The sequence below is a fragment of the Leguminivora glycinivorella genome, chromosome 5 (assembly GCF_023078275.1).
Source record: "Leguminivora glycinivorella isolate SPB_JAAS2020 chromosome 5, LegGlyc_1.1, whole genome shotgun sequence".
NCBI classification, from domain to species: Eukaryota; Metazoa; Arthropoda; class Insecta; order Lepidoptera; family Tortricidae; genus Leguminivora; species Leguminivora glycinivorella.
The window spans coordinates 21,068,913-21,090,017 of NC_062975.1; the positions used below are offsets into that span (position 1 = coordinate 21,068,913).

At 39.1% G+C, this 21,105-nt stretch overlaps 2 protein-coding genes across 2 annotated transcripts in view; both read right to left on the reverse strand.

Moving 5' to 3' along the window:
• Positions 1 to 21,105, reverse strand: part of LOC125226582 — a 509,615-nt gene that overhangs the window by 228,463 nt on the left and 260,047 nt on the right. The window lies entirely within an intron of this gene.
• On the reverse strand, positions 12,223 to 14,421 carry LOC125226584. The gene is made up of 2 exons (XM_048130587.1): positions 13,259 to 14,421; positions 12,223 to 12,732 (listed from the first exon to the last, which is right to left on the reverse strand). The coding sequence occupies exons 1-2, from the start codon at positions 13,929 to 13,931 to the stop codon at positions 12,584 to 12,586; spliced, it is 822 nt and encodes a 273-aa protein (XP_047986544.1). The 5' UTR covers positions 13,932 to 14,421; the 3' UTR covers positions 12,223 to 12,583.

The window sequence follows — 21,105 nt, forward strand, 5'->3', positions numbered from 1 at the left end:
GCAGGAATCTTAGAATTTAATGCGGCCATTTCTAGCCAGCTCTTTATCGCGTCAACATGGAAGAGCAAGAGAGATAGCTACCTAAACGATTGTGACGTTGGTTAGATAGTTAAGGTAACCAGTGCATACTACGCGCTACGAGCGTAGCGTATACTTTTAAAACCTATAGAGAAGATCTACTATAATACAAAACTAGGCCATTGTACATTTCATTCGAAAACGTGCAGTTTCGTAGTCGACAAGATACGCTGTGTTTCCAAAACGTCCCGTTTGGTGCGCTATTCAAAATCAATACAAAATACGCTTACCGAAACATAACACATGTTTAGAGTCACACACGGGTCGAACGCGATAAAATAACATTATTTTACCTTGTCAACGTTTCGGCCAGGTTGCACTGGCAGAAGACTGATGTCCCAGCAAAGTGTCAACGGAGATGTAACACCGAACTACTCGATATTCGTTTTTTTAAAGGGTCGTGGTAGACAAATGAAACATAAAATGTCACGTTTTAGAATGTCATTTACACGAAGCATGAGAACTCCCGCCTGGCACTGGCAGTGAGTGCGTTAAACACACGAAAAAAACGAATAGCAATTAAAATAATTGTATTATGTATAGAGGACACAGTTCAGATAAGAAAGCACACCAAATATTTTATATTTTATGTTGTGTAAATTACATATTTAATGACATTGAGATTCATATTATCTTTTTCTTCTGTGACAATTTGATATGTTTTTCTCTGAAGAAGAACGACGTATTATTAAGCAATAATATAATTTATTGAAATTAATTTCCATAGAGTACCTAGTCTGTTCATATTCTTTGATGAATACTTTTGCATGTTAAATTATTGTATCTTGTTATTTAATGCATGTTAATTATAAGATGTAATGTTTTGAAAAGAAGTGGCCCGCCGAGTTTCTTGCCGGTCCCATAGTGGATACCCCCCTCCCAACTGAGGGGGGACTAAAATCTTCTCGAGGCTGAGGCGTAGGGTTAGAGCCGACGTAGCTTTATTTGACGTTCATATGCGCATTGTAATATGCCTACTTGAAAAATAAATATTTCATTTTCATTTTCATTTTTCACACCAATTTTCGTAAAACAAGATCGACCATCGATTCCTAACATGAGCTTTGTCTTTAAAATACAGAGATACGGGCAGAAATCACGAAATGATTGCAGAAAGGAATGGCTTTTTAAGCCCCTGTATGTTCCTTTCTTACGTCTCCCTTCGCATTGCAGTTACGAGGCAACGATACACGAAATTTCAATAAAGCCCAATAGGGGGTTATCCAGAATTTGTACAAGCGTATGTTGGGGTTAAATGGTGAATAATAATGTCAATTTCTGTGGCAATACAATTTGTTTGGACAGATTTAGATGAATAGAATCACATAATTGCCATCATTTAGAACCATTCTGAGTATAATTAAAATGTAGATTGATTCTTTTGATATTCTTATTTTTAAAGACGCTAGAGAGGCCATCAAAAATTTCCAAAAACGGCCTTATTGATTATGGCGCAAAAAGGTGTGGTATTCAAAATTGGTAACAATTAGCCAAAAAAACTAAACAGTGAAACAGATAATTTCATTGTTATTCAGATTCTCAAATTTCGTTACGATTGATTGAAGGAGGAAACAGTCGAGAGCGGAACCTCGGCAATATCTTTTAACTGAGTTGTTCTGAATGGGCAATTTTTTTCGATAAATCTAGTTACTATCAATAAAATCACTTGTATATTTAACTAAAATTCCCAAATTGAAAGAGGAGCCTTTACATTTTAGCATTTTCGCTCCTGTAGCGTCTTAAGGATCACTTACACTTGCCGGACCTTCCAACACTTCGCCTTCTATATCGGGTTACCACGAGAAGTACCGCGCAATTTAATCATAATCACTGTCATCATCATCATCACCTTCTTCCTTGTCATATCCGACAAAGGCGACTCCATTAACAATTATTGTTCGGATGATGGAATGCTCTGATGTGGCTCGCAAACCCCAACTGGGTTATAGATGCGGTCACACGTCGCACAGTGGAGCTGGTGCCGTAGCCGAATGGCATTTCTACGAAGCGAAACGAAAACGAAACGCCGCGAAAGGTAGTCTGGCTCTGTTGCGCCAATACGCAAGAGCGATAGAGATAGATAGATATCTACGAGCGTTTCGTGAGCATTTGTGCCATTCGGCTAAGTACTCTGTCCAGACGGGTTGCGGGTATACTTGTAGGAGGGCTTAGGTCGCATCTTTCGGACATGGCGCTTAGCATCCAGGTTTTCCAACCGCTGCTGCTCAAATTCGTGCACTGTTTTATAAACACTAGATTGTTTGTCAATTACTGGAACTGGCTATGGTAGTTCTATGAATTTAACCTCTGAAACGCCGTTGTCAAAAATTTGCTACAGAATTAATAACTTTTAATCTGTTAATTACAGTTTAAATTGCCTGGGACAGATCTGGAACAAGGCGCTTGAGGGGTTAAACATTACCTCACTTATCCATTACCCTGCTAGCTACGTTTGTAACAGTGATTTTAATTAACAATAACCGTAAGTCAGAGACCTGGGTGGCTAGCCGAATGGCACAATCGCTCACGAAACGCTCACGAAACGAAGCGCTAGTAGATATCTATCTCTATCGCGCTTGCGTATTGGCGCGACAGAGCCAGCGGCGTATCGCTTTCGTTTGGCGTCGGAGAAATGCCATTCGGCTACGGGGCCTGTGATCACTGACGCAGTAATATTGCAACTGAACAGCTAATTATGCTTCTATAAAGGGGGTACAACAATGCTGTCATTACCAGCAAATATTGTTTCCCGGCGATTTTCATTTAATTATCTGACGTAAAATATAAGTATCCTTACCCACGAGTTTATAAATGTAAGTTAATATTATATAACTAGTTTTTTCCCGCGGTTTCGCCCGCGTGCTAATCTAATCAATTTTTTTTATCGCGATTTTAGCTTTGGTGCCATGATAAAAGTTGTTCATTATGGCCTTAAAAGTCACTATGCAAAGTTTGAACGGCCCTATTTATTTCAACCTGTATTATAATATTTATACCTATCGTTGTCTGAGTACCCACATCAATTATGACTTCTTGAGCATACGGTGGGGTTGAGTCAATCTGTGAAGTGATAAATAAATATAAATAAGTAAATAAATAAATATTATAGGACATTCTTACACAGATTGACTGAGGCCCACGGTAAGCTCAAGAAGGCTTGTGTTGCGGGTACTCAGACAACGATATATGATATATATAATATATAAATACTTATATACATACAAAACATCCATGACAGGAACAAATATCTGTGCTTATCACACAAAAAAATGCCCTTACCGGGAATCGAACCCGGGATCGCAGCGTAGCAGGCAGGGTCACTACCGACTGCGCCAGACCGGTCGTCAAAAATCTCCTATAAGAATCTCTTTATAATATGAAACTTCAAATATCACATGCATAGTTAAGGTAGTCGTCAGTCATTTTATACATTTCTGACGTGCTTTCGTTTCCAATTATGCCTCAAAGCTTTAAAGCTCAGAGTTTCAGACTCGAAAGCCATTAGTCGAGTTTCTAATTAGTATATCCTCGCCATCCGGAATAATATACACGGATATAATATAACTAGAATTACTAAAACTGTCATACATGAGGCTACAAATACACAAAACCTGATTGTAGTAGGCTTAGAATAAATTTAAAAGTGGAAAATGTCTGCCTTGGGTGAGACTTGAACTCACGGCCTCTGGATCGATACTCCAGCGCTCCGCCAACTGAGTCACCAAGACTTCAACCAAGCCAGCGAAATTTTCCACTACTAAGGTCAAGTCCCGTAGCGACATCTACCGTAAGAGTGTTAAACTTCTTAAACGGCCACCGGAGTTCCAAGTCATATTGCCGTGAGTTCAAGTCTCACCCAAGGCAGACATTATCCACTTTTAAATTTATTCTAAGCCTAGTGGCATCGATTGCAGACGTTTCTGCTAATCAGAAGTTAAAATTTATTGTAGTACTTTTAAAAACTGAAACAGATATAATACACGAAATAAAAAACGACAAAGCCGCTTGTGGCCGAGCCGAAAATCGGACCCGGGTTCGATTTCAGCTTACGCGGCTGAAGTTGAAGACCCGGGTTTGATTGCCGGCTCGGCCGCCAGTGGTCCTTGCCCCTTTTTCTTTCGTGTATGATATCTATTTAAATTTATAATTTATAATATATAGTAAATAGTGTGACTTCTTGAAAAAAGAACAAATCAAAAAATATTCAATAAAATAATTTGATTTGTAGTAGCTAGTTATGTCTCTTCCAGTCAATAATGACTGCAATGCAGTGCATCAAATGCAGCACTGCAGTGCATCAAATGCAGCACTGCAGCAGGTAATTGCTGGGATAGCGGCCAGCCCAGCCGAGACATGCACGTCTTATGCAACATAGTCATCCCTGAATACCGCCACAGACCACTTGACTCCACTACTAGACAACGCACCGGTCTGTTTTCATACAAATAATGCAGCAGGTAATTGCTGGGATAGCGGCCAGCCCAGCCGAGACATGCTCGTCGTATGCAACATAGTCATCCCTGAATACCGTCACAGAGCACTCCACTACTAGACAACGCACCGGTCTGTTCTCCATACAAATACTGCAGCAGGTAATTGCTGGGATAGCGGCCAGCCCAGCCGAGACATGCACGTCGTATGCAACATAGTCATCCCTGAATACCGTCACAGACCACTCCACTACTAGACAACGCACCGGTCTGTTCTCCATACAAATACTGCAGCAGGTAATTGCTGGGATATCGGCTAGCTCAGCCAAGATATGCACGTCGTGTGCAACATAGATGACCCTGAATACCGCCACAGACCACTCCACTACTTGGGCCGTTTATCTCAAAAAAAAAAACTGTTTTATTAACGTCAAGAGTATAATCAAATGATATATTGTTTATTTATTTACACCTACTGACGCAATTGTACACAAAGAAGTGACTAATTTACAATAATTGAGGACCACGAGTTCCCTGATGTAAATAAGAATAACTATCTAACTATAATTTGCATAAAAGTATTTTATAAGAAATATTTAATTTCAAATTTTTACGGAAAAAATACTAGTTATCAAAACACGGATTAAGTTTCTGTTTTTACGGTTTTCTCGCCCGGGTTTTGAGACTATTTGAGTATTTTCATGATGCGTTGTCTGTTCAGTCAGTGATCGGTGATTCGTCGACGAATAACTCGCATCGCAATTGTCTTTAAGCGAGGAAATGTTCTGGCATATAATTGTTAAGGAGGGAAGGGTCTTCAAGTCTTCCTGACTTGATTAGAAGGGAACAATATAGTACATTGTGCGACATGGGGCGTATGTTTAATTATTGCATACGAGAGTGATAGGGAAACATTTTTTTCTATGTTTCTCACTAATAACTTGAATTCCATTTTTATCCACTGAACACGCGCGATATGACCAGTGGACACTCTATTAAATAATGTAAAACATGTAAAAAATCGATTAGCTGAAATTTCCTTCTAATATCTTATACTTTTAAACGAGCAATTCTTGTATATTTATTTATTTATTTATTTATTTATATATATATTTATTTACACTGACGATCTCGGAAACCGCTCTAACGATTTCGCAGAAATTTGTTATGTGGGGGTTTTTGGGGTGAAAAATCGGTCTAACTTATCCTTAGGTCCCGGAAAACGCGAATTTTCGAGTTTTCATGCGTTTTTCTTCGCGCGCCATCTCGTGTGCAGTAGTTGTACTGTTAAGACAGAATTCTTTCGGTCGATGTAAGTACTATTTATTGCAAACACTAGATGGCGACACAGGTCAAGGCTAAAACGAATAGAAAATACACTATTTGAGTTTTTGTGGCGAAATGCGCGCCATCTCGTGTGGAGTAGTTGTGTTGTTAAGGCTGAGAATTCTTTCGCTCGATGTAGGTACTATTCATTTTTGAACTAGATGGCGACACATGTCAAGGATACGAAACAGAACCGAGCGAAGCTCGGTTGCCCAGATATTAATGTTATTAAAAGGCATATATATTTAATTACTGTACAAAATGCGTCAGTCTGTTCTTGTAAAAATAGTTCAGCTGTAAAAATACTTACAACAAATCAATAGTATCCATAAAACTCGTACATACCTGAAAAAGATAAACATAATTTAGTTGACTTAAACACATCAGGGGGCGTAGCCGAATGGCATTTCTGCGACGCGAAACGCCACCGAAACGCCGCAGAAAGGTAGTCTGGCTCTGTCGCGCCAATACGCAAGAGCGATAGAGATAGATAGCTACGAAAGAGATATTATCGTGAGCATTTTGTGAGCGTTTGTGACACAAATTAAAGTTAGTAGTTAATGCTTGCTATCCATCATAATAATATGTCTTACTAACTATCAATTGGTTTTTTTTATTGTTTTGTTTTTGTTGTTATAGAAAGATAATTTTTTAACACATTTATTACAATATAATATATTATACAAATGGATCATTCAAACGTCTCATTTTGTGTAAATATTGGTATAACGCTATAATATGGTAAAGATAGATGCCTGCTAACATTTTAACATTACCTAGGAAACCGAATACTTTTAAAAGCGCATTCTGATCACATTTTACTAAATTAAAATAAAATGTCAAACTGCTGGGCAAAGGCCTCCTCTCAAATTAAAATAAAAACTATTTTTTTTTTTCTTTCTTGTTGAACAATTATTTGGATTCCTCATGTTATACCATTATGAAATACAGTTAATAGACTTCTTTATCAGAGATTCGTACAAAGTTTCCTAAAATTTTGGTCGTCACCTATTTAAAAGCGACATGTTTTTATGAAAGCCAAACAAACAGCGGATTACGACTTAATGCCCAAAAATTGGAAACGCTTTATTGAAAAAATCCGTCGCCGAACAGAAACCCTCATGCGTGAGAAGATTCAGTACAAACAAAACACGTGCGATATGAAATCTTTACTAGAAAATTATCGAGGCCATGAACCGCTTCGAATAATATTTCACTCGCTTCCAGGACGCTCCCGCGCGACTAGTGAGAAAGGCAAATACAGAATTTATGGATGCGATCAGCCATGAACGCAGCCCGGGAGCGTGCATATTTGATTCCATCATAAACTCAATTTACAGCTAATCTCATCTCAGATTGTCGAAGAAATAAAATTTTACACGCCGTTGGTTCTGTCGTGAATGTAAATAGGGTGGGGGAACACGTCAGGAAGGGGGGGGGGGGCTAATAAAATATACTCTGCGCTCACGGCTCATTTGGCAGAAGACGGTCGCTCCGGCTACAGGCCTGCTTCCAATTTAATATTTCGCGTTTAATTTCAAGCACTAAATTAAACCTCCCTAATCTCGAACGACGTTAATTTTTTGTCGTCGAATTGATCGATTCTACGCGCCTACCAGTTCCGATCGGTTGTAACTTTTTAGTGCTCCTTTTATTACGACAAACGATTTTAATCAAGCGTTTTTGTTCGCAGCGGACGCCATTAGCTATTCGAGTCGAAATAAAATTGGGAGTTAAGTCGCATTTGGGACTTGAGAATTCGGTTTTAATTCGCTTTGATAGGTCTCGCCTGGGCCGACTGACCCTTTCACAAATTTAATGAATTAAAACAAGAGTCTGCTTCTAATTCTAGAACAAACTACCTAGAGGTCGGTAGACTGTAATGAAATTTGCGTAAAGCTAGCCACTGACAGGCTTTGCCGCTGAAATTGGGTAAATCGGATTAAATTTTACCGATATCAGATGCTAAATTTTACCTGAGGCAAAATTAGAAACTAACCTCATTTCAAAGAGCCGTCGAAAAACAAAAACAGAAGCAAATTTTCCGCTCAATAAACTTAAAACCAAATTATTTTGTAAGGAATAGAAGCATCTGTTAGGGATGGTATTTTTGTTATGCGGATTAAATTTAAATAGCCATTTCAAAATTGCGTCTTTTAAGCGGCCAAAAGCAAGTCTCAAGTCTCTCGGTCGCTCGAGTTCACATTGGCGGTAAACCGCCCGAAAGCAGGCCAAAGTTGAACGCCGAGAAATAGTCATTGTAAATTCTAATAGATACAGAAGTTTTGAATTAAACATAGGGGTATTTTAGCGTAGGCATTTCAATTTTGCCTTTCTGATCGACACTAAAGTTTGTGGCAAGAAAATGGAATAGACAAGACCGTTAGTTTCATTTGAGTAGCTTCACAACTAAAAGTTTCACTTTGTCGCTTTCCATAAGGACTCATTGATAGATTATTCAGGTAAAAATACGAACAACTTTGGATCAAATTGTGGCGTAGGCGAGAGGCTAGCAACCTGTCACTGCAATGTCACAGTTTTCTTTTTCTTTCAATCCCTTATTTGCCAAGAGTGGCACTGAAGCTTTAGTAATCTCATGTGCTCTGCCTACCCTCTTATGGGATACAGGCGTTATTGTATGTAGATAATTATGTATGTATGTATGTAGTGTAGGTATGGTACAAACAAAAATGTCTATTTAATGGTGAAAGAAGCAATTATTTAAAGTAGAATTCGAAATATTTATGGCCATATCAAAACAAAAATCTCGATCTCTAAAATACATAACAAATACCTAATAATTGAAATAAAAATAAAAGTACAACCCATTTCATTTTGTTCATATTCCATAAGTAGTGCGTGTTAGTGCGTTTTCAGATTATCCAATCCGATATTGGATTTTGGACCGATATCCCATAAATTGCAATATTATAGATTTGCCATTACCTAGGTAATAGTTCTAAAGCTACCCCTCAACCCGGGGCGCTACGGAAGACCAGCGCTGTGGTATTCATATCATAGCATATGCTGAGTGGCGTCCTTTTGTTGCCACTACACAGGCGCCAATGTTTCTTCCACAATCCCTGTTTATTTATTTTTTTTGTTCTACTGATGCACCATCTATTTTTGCGTTTATCTTTGGTTTTAGGTGTAATCAGTATCTAAGTAAGTTATTCTTGTAACGTAGGTTAAGGCGCCATATGTATGGTTTATACAATAAATGATTTTTATCTTTATCTATCTTTATCTAATTGCAGCACCACCTTGGACTTATTCCATTAAAATCCTGACATCCGATATCGGATCGGATATTGTGAAAACTGACTTACGATTGCCTAACTTACCCTTAAAGTTGATGATTTACAAGGTTCAATAAATTACATCCATCCTCATTTACATACATACATACAATCACGCCTGTATCCCATAAAGGGGTAGGCAGAGCACATGAAACTACTTAAGCTTCAGGGCCACTCTTGGCAAATAAGGGGTTAAAAGAAAACGAAACTGTGGCATTGCAGTGACAGGTTGCCAGCCTCTCGCCTACACCACAATTTAACCCATATCCCATAGTCGCCTTCTACGACACCCACAGGAAGAAAGGGGGTGGTGAAATTCTTAACCCGTCACCACACAGGCACCTCCATCCATCCATCCTCATTTAATTACACATTACACATGAACTACACAATTTATTACTGGGTTGTAATGTGTAAATATAACAAAATAATGAAACAGTAATTACCTTTAGCACACTAACTTTACGAATACATACTTGTCAAACTCCATTGATTGAATGCATCGATTCTCGAAAAGAACACATAGAACTGAAAACTTTAACGGAGAGCGTACTTTCCTTAAAAATTCCAAAGGATGCTTGGAATTTTCCTGAAAATCACTTTACAACTACGATTCTTTCGCGAACATCTCAAGTTTTCATGAGGAAAGTTCGGCTGGGTGCGAATAAGTTTGGCAGATTGTAAATTATAATCTTCTTTAACACTGGCTAAGTTATTTTAAGACCTAAAAAGAATGCGGTTGAACGTAATACTTGGATGAGTCTGGAAGTTTGGTAATACTTAAGCCTAGTTAAACGGTTCGGTGGAATATTTTGATGATTGAAATAAATGTTCTGATCCGCTTCTTTAATAAATAACATATTGGGATTCAATGAGCAACTAATGGTTTGTTTGTAATTATGTAAGAAAGTTAAGAAACATATTAAAAAAAACACAGTTAGATTTTTAATTCCAAAATTACTTCAATATCTATAGTATATTGTGGTGTAGGTGTGCCTGTTATTAGGTAGGTAAGTTTATTTCTTATTTATTAAAATTTCATTGCACAAAATAATTATATCTTAGAAAAACAGAAATTGACTTCATTCCAGAGACGGCATTCTCCGAAAATCAAACTTAAGACAAAAGAGAGAGATTGTGAGCGATGCTACTAAGTACCTACTACTACAATTTTTTTTTTTTATACTACGTCGGTGGCAAACAAGCATACGGTCCGCCTGATGGAAAGCGGTCACCGTAACCTATGAACGCATGCAACGCAAACAGTGTCACATGCGCGTTGCCACCCCATTAGAAACTTGTACATTCCCTTTTGCTGTGTTAAGTACACAGCAAAAAGGAGTGTACAAGTTCCAAGGAGGGTTCGGGTTGCCGACGACTCTAAAGGACAATATACGGAACAAGTTAGTTCCGTAAGTCCTCCCGTCATCAGCACCGCACCCTCGTTAAGCTCTGGCAGCCTTACTCACCGGCAGGAACACAACACTATGAGTAGGGTCTAGTGCTATTTGGCTGCGGTCTTCTGTAAGGCGGAGGTACTACCCCAGTTTTCTTACATATGAAAATAATGTTAAATTATCAAATATAAATACCATATTAAGTGCATGTTAGCAACAAATTCAATTTACCGAAGTCAGGTAACAAAAGAACGTAACATAAACTGTTGGCTTTTGTAAATCCTACGTAACGCTTCCAATTCGCCAGAAAATTCCGAGTTTCACTCCCAAATTACGTTATTTAATATGTAACATCGCCCGTAGATCTGAAAGCTATTAGAAGTGTTGTCAAAAACATCCTTTTTTCGTTGGCGTAAGTTATTGGCGCCGTGACGATGCCAATTCCGTCCCTGTTCGGGGACGTCGCGCGGAAAAATCAACGTTACCTTTTTGTTGTTATTTTACATAGTAGGTTTTAAAACTTTATTTTCAGTGGAAAATGTGGTTTATACTCATTTTAGGTATTTACTTATAATATTTGTACATTTAAACTAGTAATCAACAACATACATAGGTAATTAAAATTAATTGTGAAAAACAGTGAAAATTTAAACCAGTGTTATGTAAGTAACACAAAAACATGACGTATAAAATTGGTGGGCACCTACCTACCCATTAGAGAACATTTCTACAGCATAAAACAATATCTTTTATTGTTATAAAAAAATATTTAAGGTATAAATAATAATATGCAAAACCAACCGAAGGTAGTGTTTTAAATCGATATGAGTTACGAATTCCCTGTTCGCACGTGTAATAAGAAATACAAAAGTATTTATATTAAATTCCTGTGTTCATTGAAGAAATCTCATCCAAAAACTTTTATTTGCAGCTTCCAGAACGCATCCATACATATTAACCTCGTTGTTTACAGAAAACGCAACGCTAATCTCAAAAACAAACATTCAATATTCTACCCTCGCTTCAAATTCACAGTTCACACCGCGCGCGCGCGTCATCGAAACTCAAACCAAACATTAATGAATAAAACGCCACCGGCCCGATTCGTACCGCTTATTGCAGATTATAACCGGATTATTGCGGTCAATTAGCATGATGAAGTTAATTTCCACGAACGAGCACTCCCTGTAGCTTTAATTCGCCACAATATGTGACGTGTTTTGTAAAAGGTACCATGTCCCGTACCATAAGGCCAGAATTAGCGACTTTTTAGCCCCCGACGCAAAAACGACGGGGTTTTATAAGTTTGACGTTTCTGTTTTCCTGTTTGTCTGTGGCGTCGTAGCTCCCAAACGGACGAACCGATTTAGATTTAGTTTTTTTTTTGTTTGAAAGCTGAGTTAGTCGGGAGTGTTCTTAGTCATATTTTATGAAAATCGGTCCACTATGTCGGGGATTTTTTCAAAATGTTAATTTTGTGGTTACATTATATGAATTACTTATTATTTATATAAGGAACTTAAATTGGCTATAACCGTAACCGAAATTATCGGTTGTAACCGATTATGCAGTCTAACTTTCATAACCAATGATTCAAAATATAAATGATTCAATAACCTATTGATAATAAAAAAAATCTTTATTTTCGTAATATGTTACATAAGTATATATTATAAGGATAAACAACAGGATTGCACTAAATAAAAAATGATTTAATCTAGAAACCGTTTTATTTAAGTTTAAAGCAATTTAATTATCTAAGCAAGCATAAGCTAAACGCAAACAATGATTTATCAGAACAAGCTTAAAATCTACTAGCCTTAACTTTAACACGATTGCTTATTTATTCACTGCACTGCACTGAACACAAAAGTATGGCTCACGCGACCCTTCGACCACAGAGATTCAGGAGACGTCCGCTCGCTGCAAGCGCCACGAAGTCAATGCCGGACAGCCCGGGTGCCAGCTGCGCGCACGGCGCTATAGCTATGCAGCCAGGTATAGGCAGTGACGTCATTGACAATCAACTAAGGCGTCAACTGATTTGTTCTGCTTATACGGCCTCTCCTGACAGAGTGTCGTCCTCGACACGTGCTGGAGTGGTGTCCATGACAGCAACTGTGCCTGACGTAGTAGGCCCAGTTTCCGCGTCTGCGGCGGTTGCCGAAGATGATGATGTTTCATCACCTTCCAGGTCTTCACCTATGGAAACAAAAACGAAGTTAGAGAAAATTCAAAAGTCTAAATACTTTGGCACTCAAACTTTCAAAACTAACACTCGTTCGTCGTTCAATTAATTCACACATCATTCGCACATCAATCAATGCAAAACTGCAACCCGCACACTTTCATCAATCTTAGGTAAGCAGAGACGTCTCTTGTTAAAAAATCAAACCCAGCTGATTCATTGCCTGCAGTGACTATAGTTGCCAGTAGAAGCGGATGCTGTCCCTGGCCTCCGGATGATCAGCCTCTCTCTAAAACATACTTGACGCAGACCATAATCGTACGTCAAGTTACTTGCCACGCAGACCCTAATCATACGTGCAAGCCCAGTTTACACACAGACCGTATTCTTATGTGTAAACTGCATTACACGCAGACCGTATTCAAACGTGTAATTTGTACAGCACGCAGACCGTATTCATACGTGTGTACCTCGCAACACGCAGACCATAATCATACGTGAGTTCTGTTCACCAATCTGTCAAAGAAGTAGTAAACTTACTTTCAAACAGTGCAGCACACGTGTCAGGACACCATTCGCCTCGCCACGGCACCATGTGTTGAGCCGCAGCCTGCGTCGTCTTGCCATAGCCACCAGTAAGCAAGCGAAGTGCGTAGCGTCCACTTGGCAGCACCTCCACTACCTTGTAAGGACCACGCATGCCAGAATCTAGCTTCCCTGTTGACTGAGATATTTTTATGACAAATACTAAGTCGTTCAGATTAAATTGGCGTGGTTGATGACGATGCCGATTGACGCGCTCGTCTTGCTGTGCCTGGTTTCTTTTTAGCAAGTTCCTAGTTCTGCTCCTGGTTATCTCACGCAGAGCCTCTCTATTTGGAGAGGATCCTTCAACTGCCAAGTCACGAACTAGGGCGCGAATCGCAGGGGTTGTGGCTTCTGTACCTATCAAAAGATTCAGCGGGGAGGCTTGCGTCGTTTTTTGTTTTGTTATGTTTAACACTAGTTGTAACTTCCATATCGTATCTGACCACGATGCATTTTTGTAGTTTGTTTGAATGCGCAACATGTTAAGGACGGTTCGCATGTAGCGCTCGGCCTGGCCATTAGCATGATGCATCTCCGGCGTTATATAATGGAGATCGCTACCCAGTTCTCTTATCCATGTTACAAAATCGTTAGATTCAAACATACGTCCCTTGTCCGTAATCATAAGCTTGGGCACACCGAATATCGAAATTGCTTGAGTAACCACACGTTTGAGTTCAGCTGCATCTTGTTTATAGATGGGATACAAAAGGGTGAACTTCGTGAACGAGTCCACGATGACGAGAATAAACTTGTACCCTTCTGATGGTGGCAAAGGACCTAAAGCATCAGCGTGAACAGTATGGAATGGGGTATCAGGTTTTTCCCATGATGTAATATTTTGTAAAGGAGCGCGAGGGACTCGTTTTTGCGAAATGCATACAAGACAATGAGCCACATATTTACTAACAAATTGCTTAAGGCCGGGGAACCAAAAGTGTCTCAATATGAGATCTAGGGTTTTGTCTGTGCCAATATGTTCGTGCTCATCATGAAATATGCGCAAAAGACTGAGCCGATGGCCTTTGGGGATATAGCACAACAATCGCGGTTGCCCGCCTACTGGGATATATTTGTAGTACAGGATGTCGTTTTGAACTGAATAACGATCGGCATCGAGGTTACCATTGTGAAGTTTTTGTATAAGGTCTCGAGTTTCGTCATCGGCTAACTGAGCTATTTGGGCCCAGTTTTTAGGTTTCTTAATTTGATTAATATGAACCACTGGGTTCCGACTAAGATAATCTGCGTGCGACATCATAACCCCTTTGCGATATTCGATCGAGAAATCAAAGTCCTGAAGGTAGACCCACCAACGGGCAACGCGAGGCAGTAAGTCCTTTTTCCGCTCGGTAGACTTCAGAGCGTTACAATCAGTGACTACAACAAATTTCAAACCCACGAGATAGTGCCGGAAATTTTGTAAAGCCTTAACGACGGCGAGAGTTTCGAGCTCATAAGAATGATATCTGCTTTCAGCTCCTTGCGTAGACCTACTATAGTAAGCTACTACGTGCTTTGTCAAATCCGGGTAAATTTGTAAAAGAACCGCCCCATATCCTATGCTACTAGCATCGGTGTGGACTTGAGTGGGGAGCTCCCGGTTAAAAATTGCAAGTACTGACTCATTAGTTAGTTGTTTGATAATCTCTTGACGTATAGCTTCGCACTCTGCTGTCCAATCAAATTTGACATTCTTGCGGGTCAGATGAGCAATCGGGGCAGTTTTAGATGCATAATCTTTAATGTAGCGTCTAAAGTACCCTGCTAAGCCTAATAATTGCCGAACCTGTTTAACATTTTTTGGAGCCGTGGTTGAAGCCAAGGCTTCAACTTTTCTTGGGCTCGGCCTAACCTGACCCTGAGATATTAATTTACCCAAATATTCAACCTCAGTTGTGAGAAAAGAACATTTTCGTAAATTGATTGAAAAACCGGCACTAGTAAGAGTACCGAGAATCTTATCCAACAACTCTATTCCCTCAATCACAGAGTTACTCAAGAGGAGTACGTCATCAACGTAAACTAAAACGTTACCCTCATTGATGTGATCGCGCAAAGTATCGTTAATTATGCGCTGGTAGACTATAGGTGAATTAGCGAGACCATAAGGCATTTTGACGTATTCAAAGTGATCTTCAGGGGTTACGAAACCAGTAAGATGAATGCATTCTTCTTTGAGAGGAATTTGGTGAAAGCCTGTTGCCATGTCGAGGCTTGAGAAAATCTGTAACCACCTAACCTATCTATGTGATCGTCTATGAGTGGAAGAGGATATCGTTCCTTTACTGTGATACGATTCAATGCTCGAAAGTCTACGCAGAGCCTATCCGAGCCATCACGCTTTTTTACGAGTATTATTGGGCTCGCGTAGTCCGATTTTGAACGCCTAATAATGCCTTTGTCTAGCAAGTCTTATGTTATTTCGCGAACCTTGAGCTTTTCTTGATAAGAGAGCTTGTACGGACGATACACCACCGGTGTGGACTTGGCAAGCCTTATTTCCATTTCACCTGTTTTGACAGTGGTCATAGCGGTACCCGATATTAAAAAGTTTGAGAACTTGTCGATAACAGTCATGAGGCTGGCCAAATCCTCATCCTGAAGTGGTGTATTTATTTTAGCCTGATCGCCTAACTCAACGGTATTGATGTGACTAGGAAAGGTGTTATTGTACGTAAGACAATGTTCATATTTTCTACGAGTAAATGTTATCCCGTCGCGATTCAGCACATCGGTACCGATTATAATGGGTGCGTACATATATTGCGATGGTACAACTAACAAATCTACTTCAATAGCGATGTTGCTAAACTCAACTGTCAGTGTGACACAGGACGTGCTAATAATTTCTTTATCGCTTAGCCCTAGCAGAGGTGTACGTTTAGGTTTAGGCTGGCAAGGTATATGCTTAACGGCATCGGAAGAAATCAAGGAAGTTTCAATGGCACCACTGTCAATGAGTACATCAACCGGTACTCCGTTTATAACGGCCGTTGTTACGTCCTTGCTTCTGGGACTACTCGACCGGCGAGAACAAAGATTCACGTTACGCTGATTACGCTGTTCTGATCGAGTTTTCGCAAAACATTTATCCTCCGTATGTCCCTGCTTCTTGCAAAATGTGCACAAATTACTAGGACCTGAACCGGAGCTTAGGCCTGAAGCTGAACCTGACTTTGGCTGCGTATCGGAAGCGTTGGTAGGTTTCTGACGTTTGCAATCGCGACTAATATGTCCCCGTTGATTACAATTAAAACATTTTTTTCCAGAGAACGGACTATCCCTTGTTTGAGGGCCCTTTCCTTGGCGACTTGTGTTATCTCGTTTTAAAAGTTTAGGCTTAGTATAGATTGATAAAAATGAAATGATATTTTCGGGGGTTAGATTTGCATTAGCCGCTGCTGCACGTACTTGAGGATTGTCTATGCCGCGAATTACAATTAAAATCCTCAACTCATCGCTTAGACCTTGAACAATCTTCAAACGCAATAATGTACGTCGCGCATATTCCGCATAAGTAGAATATTTGTCCGATGTAGAATTCATGGAGTCAAATAAAATGTTAGCGTGGTCAAGTTTATTAGGACACAAAGCTATAAACTCCCGTTTAAAATTTGACCACGTCCTATCATTCGTAACCCACTCATTTAACCAAACTTTCGCGTCACCTTTCAAGCAAGAGGCTACACGCGACAAACACTCGTGATCATTCCAGTCATTTGCGGTTCTGGCGCGGTCTACTTCTTCACACCACGCTTCGATGTTATGCAACGAGGGATCAAAGTTTGACACATAGTAATGTTGTGATCTGATAGGTTGAACCGATTTAATAGCCTGCATCAACGCTTGTGCAAGAGTAGACGCCTCAGAACCGGGTTCGCGAGATTCTAAAGAATGTTGTCGAGGCGGAATGACCGAAAAATCTGGTAAAGGTGGCGTTCCAGGTGTAAGTACGCGTACAGCACGAGTTTGTTTCTCCGTATCGACGTGAACATGACGTGAATTGCGTCGCGGCTCGCCGCGTAAGCTACTTCGCGAACGATCGCGCCGTGGGATTCGTAAATCATTATGCGAATGACTACGTTTAGCCCTGCTATTAGAGCGAACTGCGGTTTTACTACGCGACCGACGCCTATTCCTACTGCGCGAGCGTTTCCTAATCCTACTTCGTGGACGGCGTTCTTCAGTACTCCACGAATCACTTCGATCTAGAACGCGAGAGCCATTCCGCGAATCACACCGCCGTCCTGCACTCGAGCTACGTCGCGATTCACCGTTACTAATGTCGCTAGATACACTCCGCGAATCACGCCTATTTCGAAAATGACGCCGTTTACGAACGCGCGACCTACCTCGAGTGTGTGGTCTTTCACGGTTACGTGATCGTGATCTACTCCTACTATACACCATTATGCAATTTACTCACAAGTAAAATACACACAAAAGAATCAACAGCTAAGTAGCTAATGTATATGCTAGCGATCAATAAGCAATCGTTGGTATTTAAAATGCAACGCAACACGTAACGGTTTTCTTAATTCAAAACTCAATCACGAAATCCACTTGTGTGAGCAAACTAGTTCTTTATCCCGTTTCTGATATAAGGATAAACAACAGGATTGCACTAAATAAAAAATGATTTAATCTAGAAACCGTTTTATTTAAGTTTAAAGCAATTTAATTATCTAAGCAAGCATAAGCTAAACGCAAACAATGATTTATCAGAACAAGCTTAAAATCTACTAGCCTTAACTTTAACACGATTGCTTATTTATTCACTGCACTGCACTGAACACAAAAGTATGGCTCACGCGACCCTTCGACCACAGAGATTCAGGAGACGTCCGCTCGCTGCAAGCGCCACGAAGTCAATGCCGGACAGCCCGGGTGCCAGCTGCGCGCACGGCGCTATAGCTCGGCTGCAAAAAACTTAAAACAAGTAAGTCCGTTTTAGCAAATTTTACAGGAGAGCCGAAAAACGATTTTCAACTTTAAATCTCATTTTCTACAAAAGTATGCAATGTATCAAATTTTTGTTTTTTGGAAAAGATTCCATAGTACGATATCTTTAACATGTTAAATTTTCAAGCCTGAAACTGAAGCCGTTGCGAGTAGCCAGCTGAAAATTGGTTTTAACTTTGTCATAAAATAAGATAAAATAGTCATATCAATCTTAAAAGCAAGCAACACAGGACTTGCTTGTTTCTATCGTTGGCTACACGTCCGTAAACCTATGTAGTTGACTATTATGTTTATGGAATTAGTGTAGATTGAATAATCGTTATCATAATTTTCACTATTAATGATTATAAATGATAGGTAAAAAATAAAATTATATTCAAAAAATATTTGACCTTGATCATATTATGGTATTACATGTTTATTGCATGTAATTACCCAGAATTATGCATGCAAATTGCATATATTATACCTACAATTACTTTTGTGATTGATTTTTAGTGAAACGAACATAATCGTGGTGCCAAAAAAAGGAAAGTCTATCTCTGGGACTACAAAGGTAAAGTAATTTTCAAAAAAAAACTACGTAAGTCGGTTTATACTTTAATCAAAATTTCAAACTATCAATTACATAAATACGTCTTAACCGGACCTGGTCATACATAACAAACCACATGGGATATATTTAAGTATCTTGGATCATGCCTTCTTCGCGAATCAAATCACCAACGTTGTTTGACTCGACCAAATCATGCCAAAAAGGTTGTCGGTGGATGGGCATTAATGGGACTAATTTATTAATTATTTCCCGCTTTTTTGAAGAACGTACCCCTCGCGGTTTATTAATCTTTTGTGGAAGTCTGTTTACTTTAAATTTGTTTTGTATGAACATACTTACTTTATAAATACTTTCTTAAGGAATAAAAATATCCAGAAATAGAATCATAAATAAAAAAGGTTTACTAAAATACTAGGTACCGTAAATTGCGTAAGAAAGTATTTTACAAAGAATAGGTGACATGAAATAATACATTTTAGTACAGTAGATATAATTGCTTGTGTACTTACACTTCTCGATTTAAACTCATCGCCACCAACTTTCTCCCTCTCATCATCCTCCTTGCGTTATCCCGGCATTTGCCACGGCTCATGGGAGCCTGGGGTCCGCTTTGACAACTAATCCCAAGATTTGGCGTAGGCACTAGTTTTACGAAAGCGACTGCCATCTGACCTTCCAACCCGAAGGGCAACTAGGCCTTATTGGAATTAGTTCGGTTTCCTCACGATGTTTTCCTTCACCGAAAAGCGACTGGCAAATATCAAATGACATTTCGCACGTAAGTTCCGAAAAAACTCATTGGTACGAGCCGGGGTTCGAACCCGCGACCTCCGGATCGAAAGTCGCACGCTCTTACCGCTATGCCACCAGCGCTTCTCCCTCTGCTGAATTTATTTTTATTATTTTCCATGACTTTGGACACTTAACTTTGCAACTATTATTCTGTTATAAAACGCTTATTGTTCTAAGTTTATCTTTACATGATATAACGATACTATTGAATATAATGATAATGAGATATTCGATAGAATCGAGTTGTGCCTAAGAGGCCACAGTACTGGCTGTTGAAGGAATACTGTCATATTTTGTATTTGGTATAGCAACCGATTCTTTGATATGTTTACGTTTTGTAAGTCAGTCGGTCAATAACAGTTCTCATGTAAACATTAAATAAATTCCTGGTGTACACTTTCTTGGTTTCCTTGTGCTATAGATCTCTGCTATATAGTGTTAGACCTGTGGGATATCCCCCACAGATACAACTCACAAATCAACAAACTGACTGTGACAGTTCATTATTAACAATATTAGCAGGGTATTATAAGTGCACTTTATACGTAATATTGTGGGTAAGTAATCAACATTATTTTAAGCCTAAGATCACAGTGACAAAGTTAAATCCAAGTGTGTCGCATTTATGACAAATTTAAAGTCAAGTGAGTCGAAGTTTTTCAACAATCGGACAACGATAAAAACAAGTATCTCGTTTGAATAAGTTAAAAACAATCAAGTCGAATTGACACGCTTGCTTTTATGATTGTTACGGCTGACTCACTTGCATTTAGCTAGGTTTAAGTCACTGAAACGACTTACTTGGATTCGTGTTTTTCAAATAACTGAAAAATTAACCTATCTAAAATTTTGAAAAAAATCTGGGTTGTGCGTCTTTATGTCAGGAATTCAAAAAGTCAAAAATCAAAATTTCGCCAAAAACGGACTTACTTGATTATAGTTTGGTACAGCCGAGCTATGCAGCCAGGTATAGGCAGTGACGTCATTGACAATCAACTAAGGCGTCAACTGATTTGTTCTGCTTATAATATATTATGTAATTATTAGACATAAGACTAAATTCTACAATTATAGAAGTTTAGTATTAGGTTTAGTTGTTACATTCGATTTCGTCTACACTCGTATTTAACGTTATTTTTATGATTAAATTTAAATAAATTATTCTTTTTATAACTAAAAAATCTGCATTTTTGGCCGTGGTTGTCAGTTATGCCAATCGTGTACCTACTTTAATAATGAAAATATACAAAACTTACAATTTCCTTGTATCTAAACGTTATTGACTGTATTTGATATTATGTTCATTTATGATATATTATATTGCGTGTTTCCTTTAAAAAAAGTTAATTAAAAAAGTCGTTAACGGAAGTCGAAAAGTCCCGACTCAAGATTTGCCAACGAGCAATGGAGCGCAGCATACTTGGAGTTCGTAGAACCGATCGAGTTAGAAACACTGAACTGCGCTCCAAAACAGGTATAATAGATG

Coding starts and splice junctions, on each gene's coding strand:
- LOC125226584 (XM_048130587.1), bottom strand. CDS start 13,931: ATGATTACGGACAAGGGACGTATGTTTGAATCTAACGATTTTGTAACA. Junction 12,733..13,258: donor GTGTGCTGCACTGTTTGAAA/GTAAGTTTACTA, acceptor TTGTTTCCATAG/GTGAAGACCTGGAAGGTGAT.